Here is a 14,133-nt window from a genome sequence, read left to right as displayed (position 1 = left end):
GTAAATGATAATTGTGCATCGTTTAGCTGACTATGACATTTTCCATTATTTGTTTTAGTAGTGTGTACAATAGATGTTTAAGATAACCTATTGTTTATGAAAGAAAAACAGGAAGAACCTGCTGCACCAGACATCAAAAGCTCTCCAGCTGTTCTGAAGTTTGTTTCCTTTGGCAGGGCATTAAAACAGGGCCAGGCCGCAGGACACATGCCAAGAGTTATGAATATTCAGCTACTAAAGGCAACCTTTAGCTCACTATGAAAAGCTGCATGTTATGTTAGTGTTTTGTAAATATTCCACAATATTTGATTATATTCAAAACAAGGAGAGATGTTACTTTGATCTTTGCATGTTATCGAGGCATAAACTGTAATTATAAGCTTTGTGTCGCTTACTCACTCACTGCTCAAAAGTGTTGCTGACATACAAGATATTACAGCTCATGCACTAAACCTTATCTTCTATTACCTAAACAAAGCAGCTCTGCCTGTAGGAACATCGGATGAGTATCGTCTGTGCTGCTGGAAGAACAATCTTATTTCCTGTGAAAATGGTACTATATCATAGTGTCCCAGTTTCACCAGCATACCTTGATGAATGTGGAGTGCAGCTATATTGCTCTTCCTGTCAATTTGTCTGCCATTTGACTTCTTCACAGATTTCTCTGTGGCTGACAGGATGAGCCGACATTTGCATAGCTCATTGATGGCAGCTTTCTTTGATCCTCCCTGCCGTGCCTAATTATCACCATATCTTTATGTAGCCCGGCTCCATGGATTCCGCTTCTTTACAAGGTATCTGTCCCTTATCCTCATCCTCTGTCTCCCACTCCCTCTAAACATCCCACTTAAACAGATGACATACATATGGGATGCAAAAAAAAAAAAAATCTCAAGCAGAAACAACTGTGTGCATGCAGTTTCTGACAGGATAACTGGGAACAGAAAGAGTCTTTAAAGAGCAATGTTCACTTGGATAAAAGTCCTGTTCATCATCAAAGGCTGTCATGCAGATGAAGAATTGAGAAGCCCTGACACAGTTTAACTTTTATTAGCTCTTATTACGCATTTGCACAAAGGATGTGGATCATTATTCTGGCAAAAGTGCAGAGTATTTCTCATTTTGCATCAATCAATGCACTTTAAGATCATATCAATGTAAATCCAAACCTCTTTCATCTGTGATTTTATACTCAGAGAAATGAGTGATAGTTTCCACGATTTTGTGTGCAGCTCTGTTCAGTTTCTTCTTAACATGCCTATAAGTTAATTCCCTCCTTATGTGAATCACCATTGGCACATGCAGCAATATTCCATTGCTTTCAGCCATGTACCTGAACAACGGTTGAGAGGATAAACATCAGACTGTTTGTTTTGTTTGGAGTTTTCTGACATTTTCAAACTGCTTGAAACAGTGATAAAACACTGCAACAATAACGCTTTTCACTTTTCTTCTTTCTGCCTTTTGATTGCCTCTTAACAGCTGCCTGGATTTGGAGCAACTACAGTCAAAAGGGGAAAAGAAATGCCTCCAGACAGAGCAATTATGGGTTTATTTACCATGCCCGTACCTACAGCAATCTCTTGCTCTATCATCATTTTTTTTCTCTTCACTTTGTGATCATTGATTAGACAAAAGTAGAGCTTCTTCGTGTGATTCATCTCACATAAAAATGTCATTGACATATAAAAATACGGGCCCCAAAGATACAGCTGCATTAAAGGGATAATTCACAGAAATGACAGTTAGGCTTCCTTAATGAAAAGAGGGCTTTGAGGTCTTGATTCGAGTATAAATCTTTTGCCTGATCCTAACGGAAGACAGTATATAATCAAAACCACCAACATTTCATTTGTAATTTGCTCAATACAAGTCAAGAAAGGTAATTATAAGTGTGACAGCAATAGGATTGAGTAGAAAGGAAGCGTGTGAATAAAGATGAACTTCAATGTTTGCTTTCCTTTTACATTCAGGAACAGCCTGCAGAACTCACCTTTGAAGTGGAGTGAAAAAGCTGTTGCTCAACAACAAACAAAGGGCACATTGTCTGAACCCGGCAGCTGACATGCAAAGCGGCAGAGCATTCACAGAATGCAAAACATGTTCATACGAACAATGGAGCCACTGATCTGTTCGTGTAAACTGTGCATACGACTGATACATTTCAAAACTGAATCATCTTTCAACAGTTGTTTTTAGGGCAAATTGGAGGCAGCCATATCACTTTGAGTCCCGTGCAAGAGCCTGTCTCATAAAGGAGGACTACTGTGTTAAAGTAGAAACTGGATCGGCTCTTTTTACCTACAGATCTGCAAATGTACATTTGACATTTGTGGAGGTTTATTGATTTATTCAGCAGTTATTTAGATAACCAACATGAGACAAGATAAACTGCAATCTGGTTTTTATTTTATTTTACTGTGGCCATTTTTCACTTAATACTTTATCACATATGATAAAACACACTATATAAAACAAGTTTTTTCCATATTTAAAACTGTATGACAGCAGCTGTGCGCCACCAAGTGGTGGCCCGAAGGCTTTGTTAAGATTTCAACACACGCACGCACGCACGCACGCACGCACACACACACACACGCACGCACGCATAAACAATATTGTTTATTACAAAGTTATATACAAAATAAAGTCACAATGAAGACATTAATCCAGTTTGAAGAGGATTTGTTGTTAACATAAATATAGAACTGACAAAGATAACTGAACACATGAACAGCGTAAACAAAAAAACCTGCCATGTTTAAGGGACAGTTCACATTTCTCAACATGAACATTATCTTATTCTACAGATACTGTGGATGGAGGCAGCTCAGGGAGCTGGCAACCTGTATGAGAGAAATGAACGGCAGAAAATGGAAGTTAAGAAACACACATTTCCATCTCAATAAGATATCTTCGATAGAATCCAGACTGAGCTAATATGTACGCAGTGATATCAATACAAGAAAGTAACTCATGCCAATAATGTGTCAATACAAATGTGAACTATCCCTTTAACATGGGAACCAAAAGAAGCTGGCACTGTTATGGTTAAAGTTAAATGTTACATAAAAAAATCCAAACAGAGTAAACAGGACATTCAAGCATTAGGTTCTCCGTCTCAAACCAAACTGCCTGAACGGAAACCGACTTGGTCTTTTAAGGTAGCAACACCATCAGATATAAAGTCTTGTGTTATCGATAGCATTTGTTAAAACAATGTTACTTGCCAATCAATTTAACACAATTCTGCCAAATGAATTGATTAAGCTTTATAAAAAGATGTAAGCGGATAGAGAGCTCATGAACAATCATGCGTCAGCCTTTGGGCATTGTAATAAGTTCAGTAACCGTTGTCCAGGTTAGCCTTTTCCTCCCTCTGTTTAGCCACCGTTTGGTGCATAGCCTCCAGAAACCGCTCAAGATTTGTTGTCGGTGTCTGCAGGAAACAACAAACTGCATTAAAAAAAAACCAATACGACTCTTGTCTTCCAACACTTCTTAGAACAAAATCAAACGCTTACCTTTACAAACAGAGCGTGGGCTAGGAATGGTAACTTCCTGAGTGCTCTTCCACTCAAACCTTTGCTTTTTCTGGAAATGTTAAGAAAAACAACATTAGCCTCTGGCTCTTTCAGTTCTCACTGGCACTCAATGTTATGACTAGAGCACAGAGGCGGTGTGATTTGGCTTCTATTGCATTATGGGAGGCTGTACTCACATAGCAATGTTCCTCAGGGTCAGACTGTGTTCGGACACCTCACTCTTTGCAAAGCCCATCGTCTCGAGCTCAAACATGGTAAACAGCTGCTGCCGGGGGTAGATGATCTGGCACTGTACACATCACACATCATGAAGCACAGACTTTATTATCTCACCCTGTTAAATTAAAATGTTGCTTTTGTACTGTTGCTGCTTATTTTCCCCTTTTAATTGTAGAGTTTCTTATTAGGGAGTTTTTCCCTGTGCGGTGCGAGGGTCTAAGGACAGAGGGTGTCGTATGCTGTACAGCAGGGGTGGGGAATCTTTTTCCTATCATTCTAAAAAAAAATTATATTTTTTAATAACATCCTTCGAGGGCCGTACTAATTATTGAACTCATAACCTCTGCACATTTGTTTTAAGACACAGACCATTAATTTCTCCTTTCTTTTATGCTGTGCAAAAAAGCAACTTTTTTATCCATGTATCTTTCTGTTTTATCAGAAAACAATCCTTTATTAGTCCCACAACGGGGAAATGTATCTCATCACAGCAAAAGAACATATGAAGTAAAAAGGCAGTAAACAATGATTAAATAGAATAAAAAATAATATAAGTACCAAATGGTTATATAAATAAATTTGATTTTGATTTGATTTATAAGAGTTGCAGCGATTAGTTCATCGAGAGAAAAATAATCACAAACTAATTTGATAATCGATTAATCGTTTGTCATTTTTCATGCGAAAATGGCAGAAAATGCTGTTTCAGCCTCAAATGTGGAGATTTCCTGCTTTTCTCCGTTTTATATCATATTAAACTATATATCTTTGTGTTTTGGACTGACAAAACAAAATGTTTAAAGACATCACCTTGGACATTGTTCACTATTTTCTGACATTTATTGACCAAACAATTAATTGACGATGCTAGGAAATAATCTGCAGATTAATTAAGAATGATAATAGATACTATGGTTTTAATAGGGTTTAACATTATTACTATCTTTTACATATTATTTATATTTTCCATTGTATTTACACATACTGCAAAATATCAGCATGCCCAAAAAAATTATTTTATACAAACAAAAAAGGAATAAACAAATCTGCAGATTTTGTTTCGCAACATTAAATATCAATTTGTTTCAAAAACATCCTGGAATCTAGTGCCGTCTTCCAGATATTAGTGCAGCACTCTACATTACTTTTGCGCTGCTGTTTTAACACTTTGCCGACCTAACCATTGTTAAGGCAGAGGTGTTTTGCATTATAAATTATGAATAATTGCAAATAATTAAAGAATGTTGCTCGATTGTTGGATCACCTTCATCAGCTCCTCCAGGCAGGAGAGGTAGATGTTGTAGATGCCCTTCTCTGATGGAGGTCCGATGTACTGCTTGATGTCAGCTCTGTCCACAAACGCCAAGTCTATCTTTTCTGTCACGTTGGAGGTCGTCAGGATCACGACGTTGGAATGTCTGAAATATGAGCCCAAAAGTCAACACAAAACAGAATTGTGTAAGTTATTACTTCGTAAGTCTGATTTTCAAGTGAATTTATAAGAAAGCTAAACTAAAGCTTAAAGTGGCATATGCTTTGAGAGGTTTTAAAACAGGACGTAGACTGTTTTGCTTCCTGACCGTTTGATCTGGTCCAGTTGAGTGAGAACGGAGTTGACCACTCGGATGGCGTCAGAGGGCTCGGTTCCCGCCTGGCAGGCACTCCTACATGCTGTCAGACTCTCCACCTAGCCACCATTACAAACATGTTCACAAAAGGAGCAGCATTAGTCACAGCAGCGTGAGATAATTCGGGTACAACAAGTGCACAACACATCCTTCCGTTTCATCTCAGTGAATCTGGAAGAGAGTCATTCAATTCATTTTAGGGGCTCAGATGAGACAGATTCCAATACAAGTTTATTTCCAAGAAGCAGATTTTTACCTCATCAATCAGAACAAACACGAGAGCGTCTTTGTCGTCAATCAGTTGTCGGATCTTTTGAAACATCTTTGTGACCAGCTTACCGCTCTGTAACAAAGAGGCATGGTGAAAATAAGTTCAGTCCCATCAAGAACATCCTCCATTCAAATAATGAAACATAAAAGGAGCCAGGTGTACCTCTGAGAACCACTTTGAGAACAAGCTGTGGCTGTTTATCTCGACAAATTGCCCATAAGAATACCTGCAGGGAGAGGAGTGTACAATGAAATGAAAAGAGCAGGTGTAGTTACTGCTGAAGCGGTTTCACTAAATTGAAAATTGTCTTACCGACTTGACAGTCTGATTGACAGCTTCTGGGCGAGAGCTTTGCAGAGTGACGTTTTCCCTGTGCCTGGGGGTCCTAAATGTGGAGATACACAAAGTGAAAAACAACTGAATTTACACACATCATCTCTGACACGACCTCAAACAGATACAATTTACTGTAATACATCATTAGTTATTTACCGTGAAGCAGCACAACACGGTTCCACGAAATCAGGTTGCTGTTGACATTTTTGTCTGAGAAGTAAATTGTTGTTGTGACATAATCCAGGAGCTGAAAAAAAATTAAAACAATGTGAGGTTAAGCAGTGAAAAAAATATGTTATCATGTTTGCTCAACTGCTAGTTTTTTACCTGGGTTTTGACTCCACTCTCATACACCAGACTCTCCCATATCCCATGGAATTCAGCTGTTAAAAAGAGATCAAGTCATTTTAGGAGGATACTCAGCAAATACTGCGATGTAAGTGTGATGAGCCAAAGCTAATAGATAGACACTTGCATAGTACAAATTAAAATATTGAAACACCATAATTATTACTGTTACTGTGCCTTTAAATTAAAGCCTGAACCAGAATGTACACTATATGACCAACAGTATTGGGCCACTCCTTTCAGGTGTTTCATTCAGTCCCATTGCCACAGGTGTATAAAATCAAGCACCGAGCCATGCCTTTACAAACATGTGAGAAACAATGGCTCGTTCTAAAGAGATCACTGAATTTGAACGTGCTTCTGTAATAGGATGCCACCGTTGCAACAACAAGTCAGTTCGTGAAATGTCTTCCCTCCTAGATATTCTACGATCAACTGTAAGTGGTATTATTGCAAAGTGGAAACGTTTAGGAACCACAGCAACTAAAGCTGTAAAGTAAAGATACAGAGCGTGGTCGCCGAGTGCTGAGGCACATAGTGCGTAAATCTCTTTTTGATTATGGAACACTCCCTTAAAAAAGGTGGTTATACAACACTTGTAGTTTTCTTCATGACAGTGAAAGGAGGCTTTGATCAGCTTGGATTCACATTGGTTAGAATGGATTCTAACGATATCAGCTTATTCCAGATATATCAGAATCTGTGTATACGTCGGCCTATAACTAACAAGAAATGACAGTAAAGAAATACCAAACTAGCTTGGAGGTTATTTAGAAACACTGTCTTGTTTATGTTATGGCTTCAAAAATAAGATAAGATAAAAAACCTTTATTGATCCCCAGCAGGGAAATGAGGTTGTTGCAGCAGTACAAAGATAGTGAAAGTAAGAATAATAATTTCCACATGGGGGACAATAAAGTCTAAAGTAAAGTATGAAATAAGACAAACAATGAACGTAGCGATAGCGCTGCTGCAACAGGCTGCCAACACTCTGCGTCCGGAAGTAGGGCGGGCTATAATTCATATTCTTCATATGTAACATGAGTCCAAACTGACCACAACATCTCTTCTACGTTTTTATAGCCACCTTTGAAGCCTACAGGAAGTGTCAGCGTACTTCAGTCCTTTTTTACATCTACGTAGCACCTGATTCAGCTGCAAATTGTTGGAACATCCGCAGAGAACCCCCTCACCTACAGGAGGTGTTTCATACTTTTTAGGTCTATTTTTAGGTGGTGCATGCCTAAATAATAATCCAATGGTTTACACTGTAGAATGATCGCTTCCTGATTTAAGATTTTCCTGGCTGCCTGACTTCAACTGGAAATAAACTGTGCCATCTATCACAATGTCCGGCGGTGTCACCTGCTGGCAGCAACCAGTGATTGGCTGCTGAAAGCTCCTCATCCTCCTCCAAACTGAGTGTGCTGGGTCCATCCTCATTCAGAGTGAAGATGTGAACAGAGACAGCACAGCTCTTCAAATCAAGGGGCTGAGCGGGGAAATCATTGGAAAACAATAATAAAACAACTGCAAACATTATGACTTCATCATGAAAAAAACAAAAACAAATGATATATAGATGATGGAAAATATTCACAAAGCAAACTAAAATAACAGACCTGTGTTACCAGTTCATCGATATCAACTATAGCCACAGATTCCACATGTTTCTGCAGGTAATCCTCATCAAACTCTGTCCATCTGTACTCTCCAAAAACCATGCTGTGGCGATTCAGTAGCGCCAGAACATGAATCCTCACTTCAGACAGTTTAGCTGTGCTGAAATGTAAACAAGAATGGGAAAAACGCAATTACATAATTTGTTATTATTAGGATAATACATTAACTGATTATTTTCCCACCTGTGATGGCTGATATCATACAATGCCAATATGAATATTGGTTGCTAGAGTAAGAGGCACTTCAGGCATTTCCAATTGGATGTATCACGGTATCACTTCTCTTTAGAACATGTTACCTATTGTAGTGTGTATTGTAGTGTGTGACATGTTGTATTTATCGGTTTGTGTTTTTTGTTGTAACAATTGCTCTGTGCTTTGCTCTGGACTCCATTCACTGACATGTTTTAAACTACTCAGCGTACCCACCTGTGAGATTTAACATGGACCTCCACATGGATGTTTTGTTTCTGGTTTTCCACCTCCATTCTTTCACCGTCCATCCCTGCAAAACTGTGGACAACAGAGCAACAATCATACAAGCTGCATTTCCATATCCTAAACATTAGCTTAGTAACTTAAGTTGGCGATGTTGCACATTAACGGTGGCTAGCTAACATAGCTGGCTAACGTTAACATCCCTCAAATAGCATCTAAAGCTACAGTTCGCTACATTTACAAAACTGTAATCATACCTTACACCATTTACGTTACCAATCTGTTTACTTGTATCAACCAAAGTTGTGGTAACGTTGCCAAAGAAACTACCGACGGTCCTCTGTGCTGTCAAAAAGCCGACAACATTCGCTCAAATTCAGCGCGCTGAATTGTTGAACCGGAAATACATCATTTGTTTTGGGTATCACTTCCGCCTGCTGCTAGTTTGCTTGTTTTAAAGAGTAAACTAGAGTAAAGCTAGCGACCACTGGCAATATAATTGGAATAAAGACAAGTCTTCTGATATAAATACGGAGAAATGGGGAAAAAGCACAAGAAACATAAGCCGGAGTGGAGAACAGTTGATGGTACCTGAGTGCATATTTGACTATTAGTTACTGCAGCGCTTTTGTTCCAGTTAGCTTTATGTTAGCTATCTTAGCTTAGCTGGCTAGCTCAAATGGAAAAGACATCAGATTTACATTGTGTTTGTTTTGTTTGTAAACATCTGCCATAATCAACCAAAACAGTGCAAATTGCACATAGTTCTAGTACAATATCCTGCTGAAATCATGAGTTAATCAGTTCGTTATAATTCAATATATTAAATATGTTTCGTTTGTTATTGTTTGTTTATTGATCCCGGATGATAATTGGTTTACGTTACAGTTACTCCCATTCTAGAATAGACATATACATATGTACAGATACAATATAAAAAATAAGTATGTTAAAATATGTATCTACAATTTATAGCTACAGTGTAAAACAAACTGTCAAGCAAACACTAGCTTTGAATTACCTCCACCAAAACAACACAGTATAATGCAATACAACCCAATCACACAACATACAGTGGAGGTTTCCTACAGACAGAGAAGCTACAGGTTATTATAGCTACTTTTTTTTATTACAATTCACACCGTATTTATTTAAAGTAATAGTAGACAAATTACAGTATTCCTACCATACTAATAAATACTTATTTTACTGTTACTCTATTTTATTCTATTTAATTATTGTGTACTTGCCACTTTACTTTCTTGTTCTTTTGCTGTAACAAGGTACATTTCCCCATTGTGGGACTAATAAAGGAACTGAACATAATTCCACATGCTCACCTACTCCCTTGTACCATGATTTTATCTAAACTATCGCCTCCATGTTGTTTATTTTGCTTGTAGACCATGAGGACAAGGCTCTTGAGAAGCCCCTGAAACTTGTGCTCAAAGTTGGAGGAAGTGAGGTGACGGAGCTCTCTGGTTCGGGCCATGACTCCAGCTACTACGACGACAGATCAGACCATGACCGGGAACGCCACAAAGAGAAAAAGAAGAAGAAGAAGAAAAAGTCTGAAAAGGATAAAGACAAATATGTGGATGATGACGAGAGAAGACGGCGGAAGGTTAGTTTACAACAGAATATAATAAATAATTTACCATATGCGTCTTATGTTTTGTGCCTCTATACGTAAAAAGAATGGCTTTTATCCAATCATAGGAGGAAAAGAGGAAAAAGAGAGAGCGCGAGCAGAATGAATCAGAGGCAGCAGCTTCTACTGCGGCCAGCAGCGTCGGTGTGCCTGTTGAACCTTTCACATTGCCAAAAAGTATCAATATTGGATTAGAAGTAAGTAAGCTTAACTTTAGCATGACATTTATGACCAAAACATTTTAAATGATTCCCTCACTCACAACATGACTATCTCATCAGCCAGAAGAGAAGAAAAAGAAGAAAGAGCGCGAGAGAGAGAGAGAGTTTGAGCTAGAGGACGAAATGGATGAGTTTAACCCCAATCTGAAGTTGGAAGGAGATCAGCAAGGAGACAGGCCGGTCCGAGCATGCAGGACACAACAAGGTAAGAATGCCTATGTCTATGAGGACAATATAAATGATATACATTATTTGGCAAGCAAACATTACATTTTATTCTAGCACTTACTCACTTTTTAATGTGTTCATAAATATCTGTATTTTTCTTTACGTTTGCCCAATGCAGAGAGTGAATCCACTCCTCGTCAACAACTGCTGGAGCACTTTCTGAGGCAGTTGCAGAGGTGAGAAACACTCATTTCGGTCTTATTGCTGCATCCACCTGTAATGTCGGCCTTCTGTCTTTCTGCCACAGCTCCTGAAGAGCTTTAACAAGATCACAGTCGATACCTTAAAGATCCAGAAGCATAAAGACTTAAGAGTAGGGCGAGCCCTGATGTTTTTGGTGAACCCCTTCTCCTTTAACATAAAATCATCTCGCACACCTACACAAGAACTACTCATAAATAAGTTGGCATATTGCCATGATATTTACTGAGCACAATCACACTCACCAAAAGATGAAACCTTGGACACACACTGAGCTTTCTCTTTTACATCACTCTCTGTTCAAAATGTCACCTTTCCCTATACAGCATGTCAAATTGACAGATCGACACTAAATTACCTGAGCACATACAGTATAATGGCCTAAGGGGACTAACCCCTTTTGATTTTTATGACTTTCCTCTAGCCCCTGCAAGACTAAGAATAACAACTGTAGCATTTCTTGTTTGTTCCATACAACACCTACATGAAAAATATGTGGTCTGGTTCTTTAAATCACAGCACGAGCCAGATCTATTCTATTGATTGTATTGACCTGACAGATAACGTGCGCCGACGTGATCTGAACACTTGCACTCAAAAAGACAAGTCTAAACAAATCTTTAGGTCGGCGCTGTACTGAATAATGTCGTGCATCACTTGTCTTTCCAGGAAAGACCCCCATGGATTCTTCTCATTTCCAGTAACAGATGCGATCGCTCCCGGTTACTCAATGATCATCAAACATCCCATGGACTTCAGCACTATGAAAGACAAGATTATGAACAATGACTACAACACGGTTACAGAATTCAAGGTGAGGATACTGTTCAACACAAGGAGAGAGTTTGGCTGGTGATTATGTATTTCTTTTGAGAGTATTATAAAGTGTAAGAAAGCATGCGTAAACCAAGTTTGCCTTCATACCTGTTTTTTTTTGCCTTCAGGCGGACTTTAAACTGATGTGTGACAATGCCATGGTGTACAACAGACCAGAGACGGTCTATTACAAGGCTGCCAAGAAACTGCTCCATACAGGATTCAAGATGATGAGCAAGGTAATCAGGTCAAATGGTCAAATTTGGCCACGTCTTGTGGTTTGGCTTCACTTCCATTTTATTTTAGCTTTTGATCATGTATTTCTTTTACAGGTAACGTTTCACTACTGATAGGCGTTTAAACTTCTAGACTTAAACTTAAATACTGAAATGAAATAAATCAAATTGTCAATGTAATATGTCAACATATAAACAAGTGACTTGAGTCATTTGCATTGTGTTGAAATATATTCCATAAATTGTACACCTGATTTTTAATATGGGAATTTGTATTACAGCAGTACAGAGTACAGTAATGATGTCACCCGTATGAATACAATGGAATATATTCCAAGCACTATGATATTTCCCACTTCCCAGCAGCTGAGTTGTATGATCCCTATAAATACATTAAACTCAAGTCTCGGTGATATGATTTGACTGTAATGTCAAAGATATAGTTCAGTTTTAGGGTGAATTTCCCCTTTAAATCATCACACAACTTCCCACTGTCCCTTTCTATTCCCTCTCCTCATGTATCCTTACATTTCCAGTTAAGCAGATAAAGTTAAGTGCTGCCCTTTTTCCCTCTGCCCTGTGTACAGGAGCGCCTGCTGGCTCTGAAACGCAGCATGTCTTTCATGCAGGAAATGGACTACACCCAGCAGGCAGCCATTTTGGGAGGTGAAGATCTTGAATCTGATGTACCTCCTCCAGAGATAAACCCCCTCCCAGTGGAATCAGCTAAGAAGTCCAAGAAACAACCAGTCAAAGACTTGAAGGAAGTCATCAGGTATTCCTTTTTCTATAATAAATGAGACTTTTTGTTTACATTTAAGGAATGCAATGTAATTAGAAAGTCCAGGAGGAAAGTCCTGAGCAGTGTAATGATCCGGTAACGCTGTCACTTTTGTTGTCTCAGTTACCTGTTTGAACCAGAGGGAAACGCTTGCAGCTTGACTGACAGCACAGCGGAGGAACATGTGCTGGCGCTCGTTGAGCATTCTGCAGACGAAGCGCGGGATCGGATCAACAGATACATGCCCAACTCCAAGGTTTTCCTCTTAACTTATATGTGTATACATTTTTCATTTATACAGTTGGGTCCATAAATATTTGGACATTGACACAATTTTCATCATTTTGGCTCTGTACACGACCACAATGGACTTGAAATTAAACAATCAATATGTACTTTAAGTGCAGACTTTCAGCTTTAATTTGCGGGTATTTACATCCAAATCAGATGAATGGTGGAGGAATTACAAGACATTTTATACGAGGTATCCCCTTTTTAACAGACCAAAAGTAATTGGCTGTTCAGCTGTTCCATGGCCAGGTGTGTGTTATTACCTCGTTAGTTCATTTACAAGGAGCAGATAAAAGGTCTAGAGTTCATTTCAAGTGTGGTATTTGCATTTGAAATGTGTTGCTGTCAACTCTCAATATGAAGTCCAACGAGCTGTCACTATCAGTGAAGCAAGACAACATTAGGCTCAAACATCAAAACAAACCCATCAGAGAAATATCAAAAACATTAGGTGTGGCCAAATCAACTGTTTGGTACATTCTTAAAAAGAAAGAACGCACTGGTGAGCTCAGCAACACCAAAAGATCTGGAAGACCACTGGGAGACAACTGTGGTGGATGACAGAAGAATTCTTCTCCTGGTGAAGAGAAACCCCTTCACAACAGTTGGCCAGATCAAGAACACTCTCCAGGAGGTACAGTCGGTGTATCTGTGTCAAAGTGAACAATCAAGAGAAGACTTCACCAGAGTAAATACAGAGGGTTCACCACACCATGTAAACCATGGTGAGCCTCAAAAACAGGAAGAGCAGATTAGAGTTTGCTAAAACACATCTAAAACAGCCTGTAAAGTTCTGGATCAACATCCTGTGGACAGATGAGACAAAGATCAACTTGTACCAGAATGATGGGAAGAGAAGGAACTGCTCATGATCCAAAGCACACCACCTCATCAGTGAAGCATGGTGGTGGTCGTGTTATGGCGTGGGCATGTATGGCTGCCAATGGAACTTTTGTCAGCAGGATGAACTCTGAAGTGTTTCGGGCAACACAATCTGCTCATATTCAGCCAAATGCTTCAGAACTCATTGGACGGCGCTTCACATACTGCGAAAGCAACCAAATAGTTTTTTAAGACAAAGAAGTGGAATGTTCTGCAAAGGCCAAGTCAGTCACCTGACCTGAATCCAATAGTAGTTTGTAGTGACAACATATTTTCTCTGTTGTGTGTTTTCAGATGGGCTACTTGCGTAAAGAAGCAGACAGTTCTCTTCTATATACGGTTGTAAATCGGCTTGATCC

General features: G+C 39.0%; 2 protein-coding genes across 3 annotated transcripts in view; one reads left to right on the top strand and one right to left on the bottom strand.

Annotated features, from left to right (window-relative positions):
* Positions 1 to 2,274: 2,274 nt before the first annotated feature.
* Positions 2,275 to 8,887, bottom strand: trip13 (thyroid hormone receptor interactor 13). The gene is made up of 14 exons (XM_029452364.1): positions 8,725 to 8,887; positions 8,459 to 8,542; positions 7,970 to 8,129; positions 7,713 to 7,839; positions 6,327 to 6,382; positions 6,156 to 6,246; positions 5,976 to 6,048; positions 5,826 to 5,889; positions 5,649 to 5,735; positions 5,345 to 5,451; positions 5,029 to 5,182; positions 3,722 to 3,834; positions 3,525 to 3,594; positions 2,275 to 3,439 (listed from the first exon to the last, which is right to left on the bottom strand). Exons 2-14 carry the CDS (start codon positions 8,530 to 8,532, stop codon positions 3,344 to 3,346), a joined length of 1,272 nt encoding a protein of 423 aa, XP_029308224.1. The 5' UTR covers positions 8,533 to 8,542; positions 8,725 to 8,887; the 3' UTR covers positions 2,275 to 3,343.
* Positions 8,888 to 8,896: 9 nt separating this feature from the next.
* The window catches only part of brd9 (bromodomain containing 9), a 7,373-nt gene continuing 2,136 nt past the window's right edge, over positions 8,897 to 14,133 (top strand). For both annotated transcript variants that reach the window (XM_029452363.1, XM_029452362.1), the window contains exons 1-10: positions 8,897 to 9,054; positions 9,871 to 10,091; positions 10,187 to 10,315; positions 10,400 to 10,544; positions 10,686 to 10,743; positions 11,438 to 11,582; positions 11,713 to 11,823; positions 12,408 to 12,595; positions 12,725 to 12,857; positions 14,069 to 14,133. The exon at positions 14,069 to 14,133 is cut by the window's right edge and continues 11 nt beyond it. In XM_029452363.1, the coding sequence (XP_029308223.1) occupies positions 9,006 to 9,054; positions 9,871 to 10,091; positions 10,187 to 10,315; positions 10,400 to 10,544; positions 10,686 to 10,743; positions 11,438 to 11,582; positions 11,713 to 11,823; positions 12,408 to 12,595; positions 12,725 to 12,857; positions 14,069 to 14,133 (1,244 nt within the window). In that variant the 5' untranslated portion in view covers positions 8,897 to 9,005. The remainder of the gene's footprint in view (positions 9,055 to 9,870; positions 10,092 to 10,186; positions 10,316 to 10,399; positions 10,545 to 10,685; positions 10,744 to 11,437; positions 11,583 to 11,712; positions 11,824 to 12,407; positions 12,596 to 12,724; positions 12,858 to 14,068) is intronic.

This window comes from Cottoperca gobio, chromosome 16 (genome assembly GCF_900634415.1).
Source record: "Cottoperca gobio chromosome 16, fCotGob3.1, whole genome shotgun sequence".
Classification (NCBI taxonomy): domain Eukaryota; kingdom Metazoa; phylum Chordata; class Actinopteri; order Perciformes; family Bovichtidae; genus Cottoperca; species Cottoperca gobio.
The sequence above is the reverse complement of the archived record's forward strand: the minus strand, read 5'-3'. Positions and strand labels throughout refer to the sequence as shown.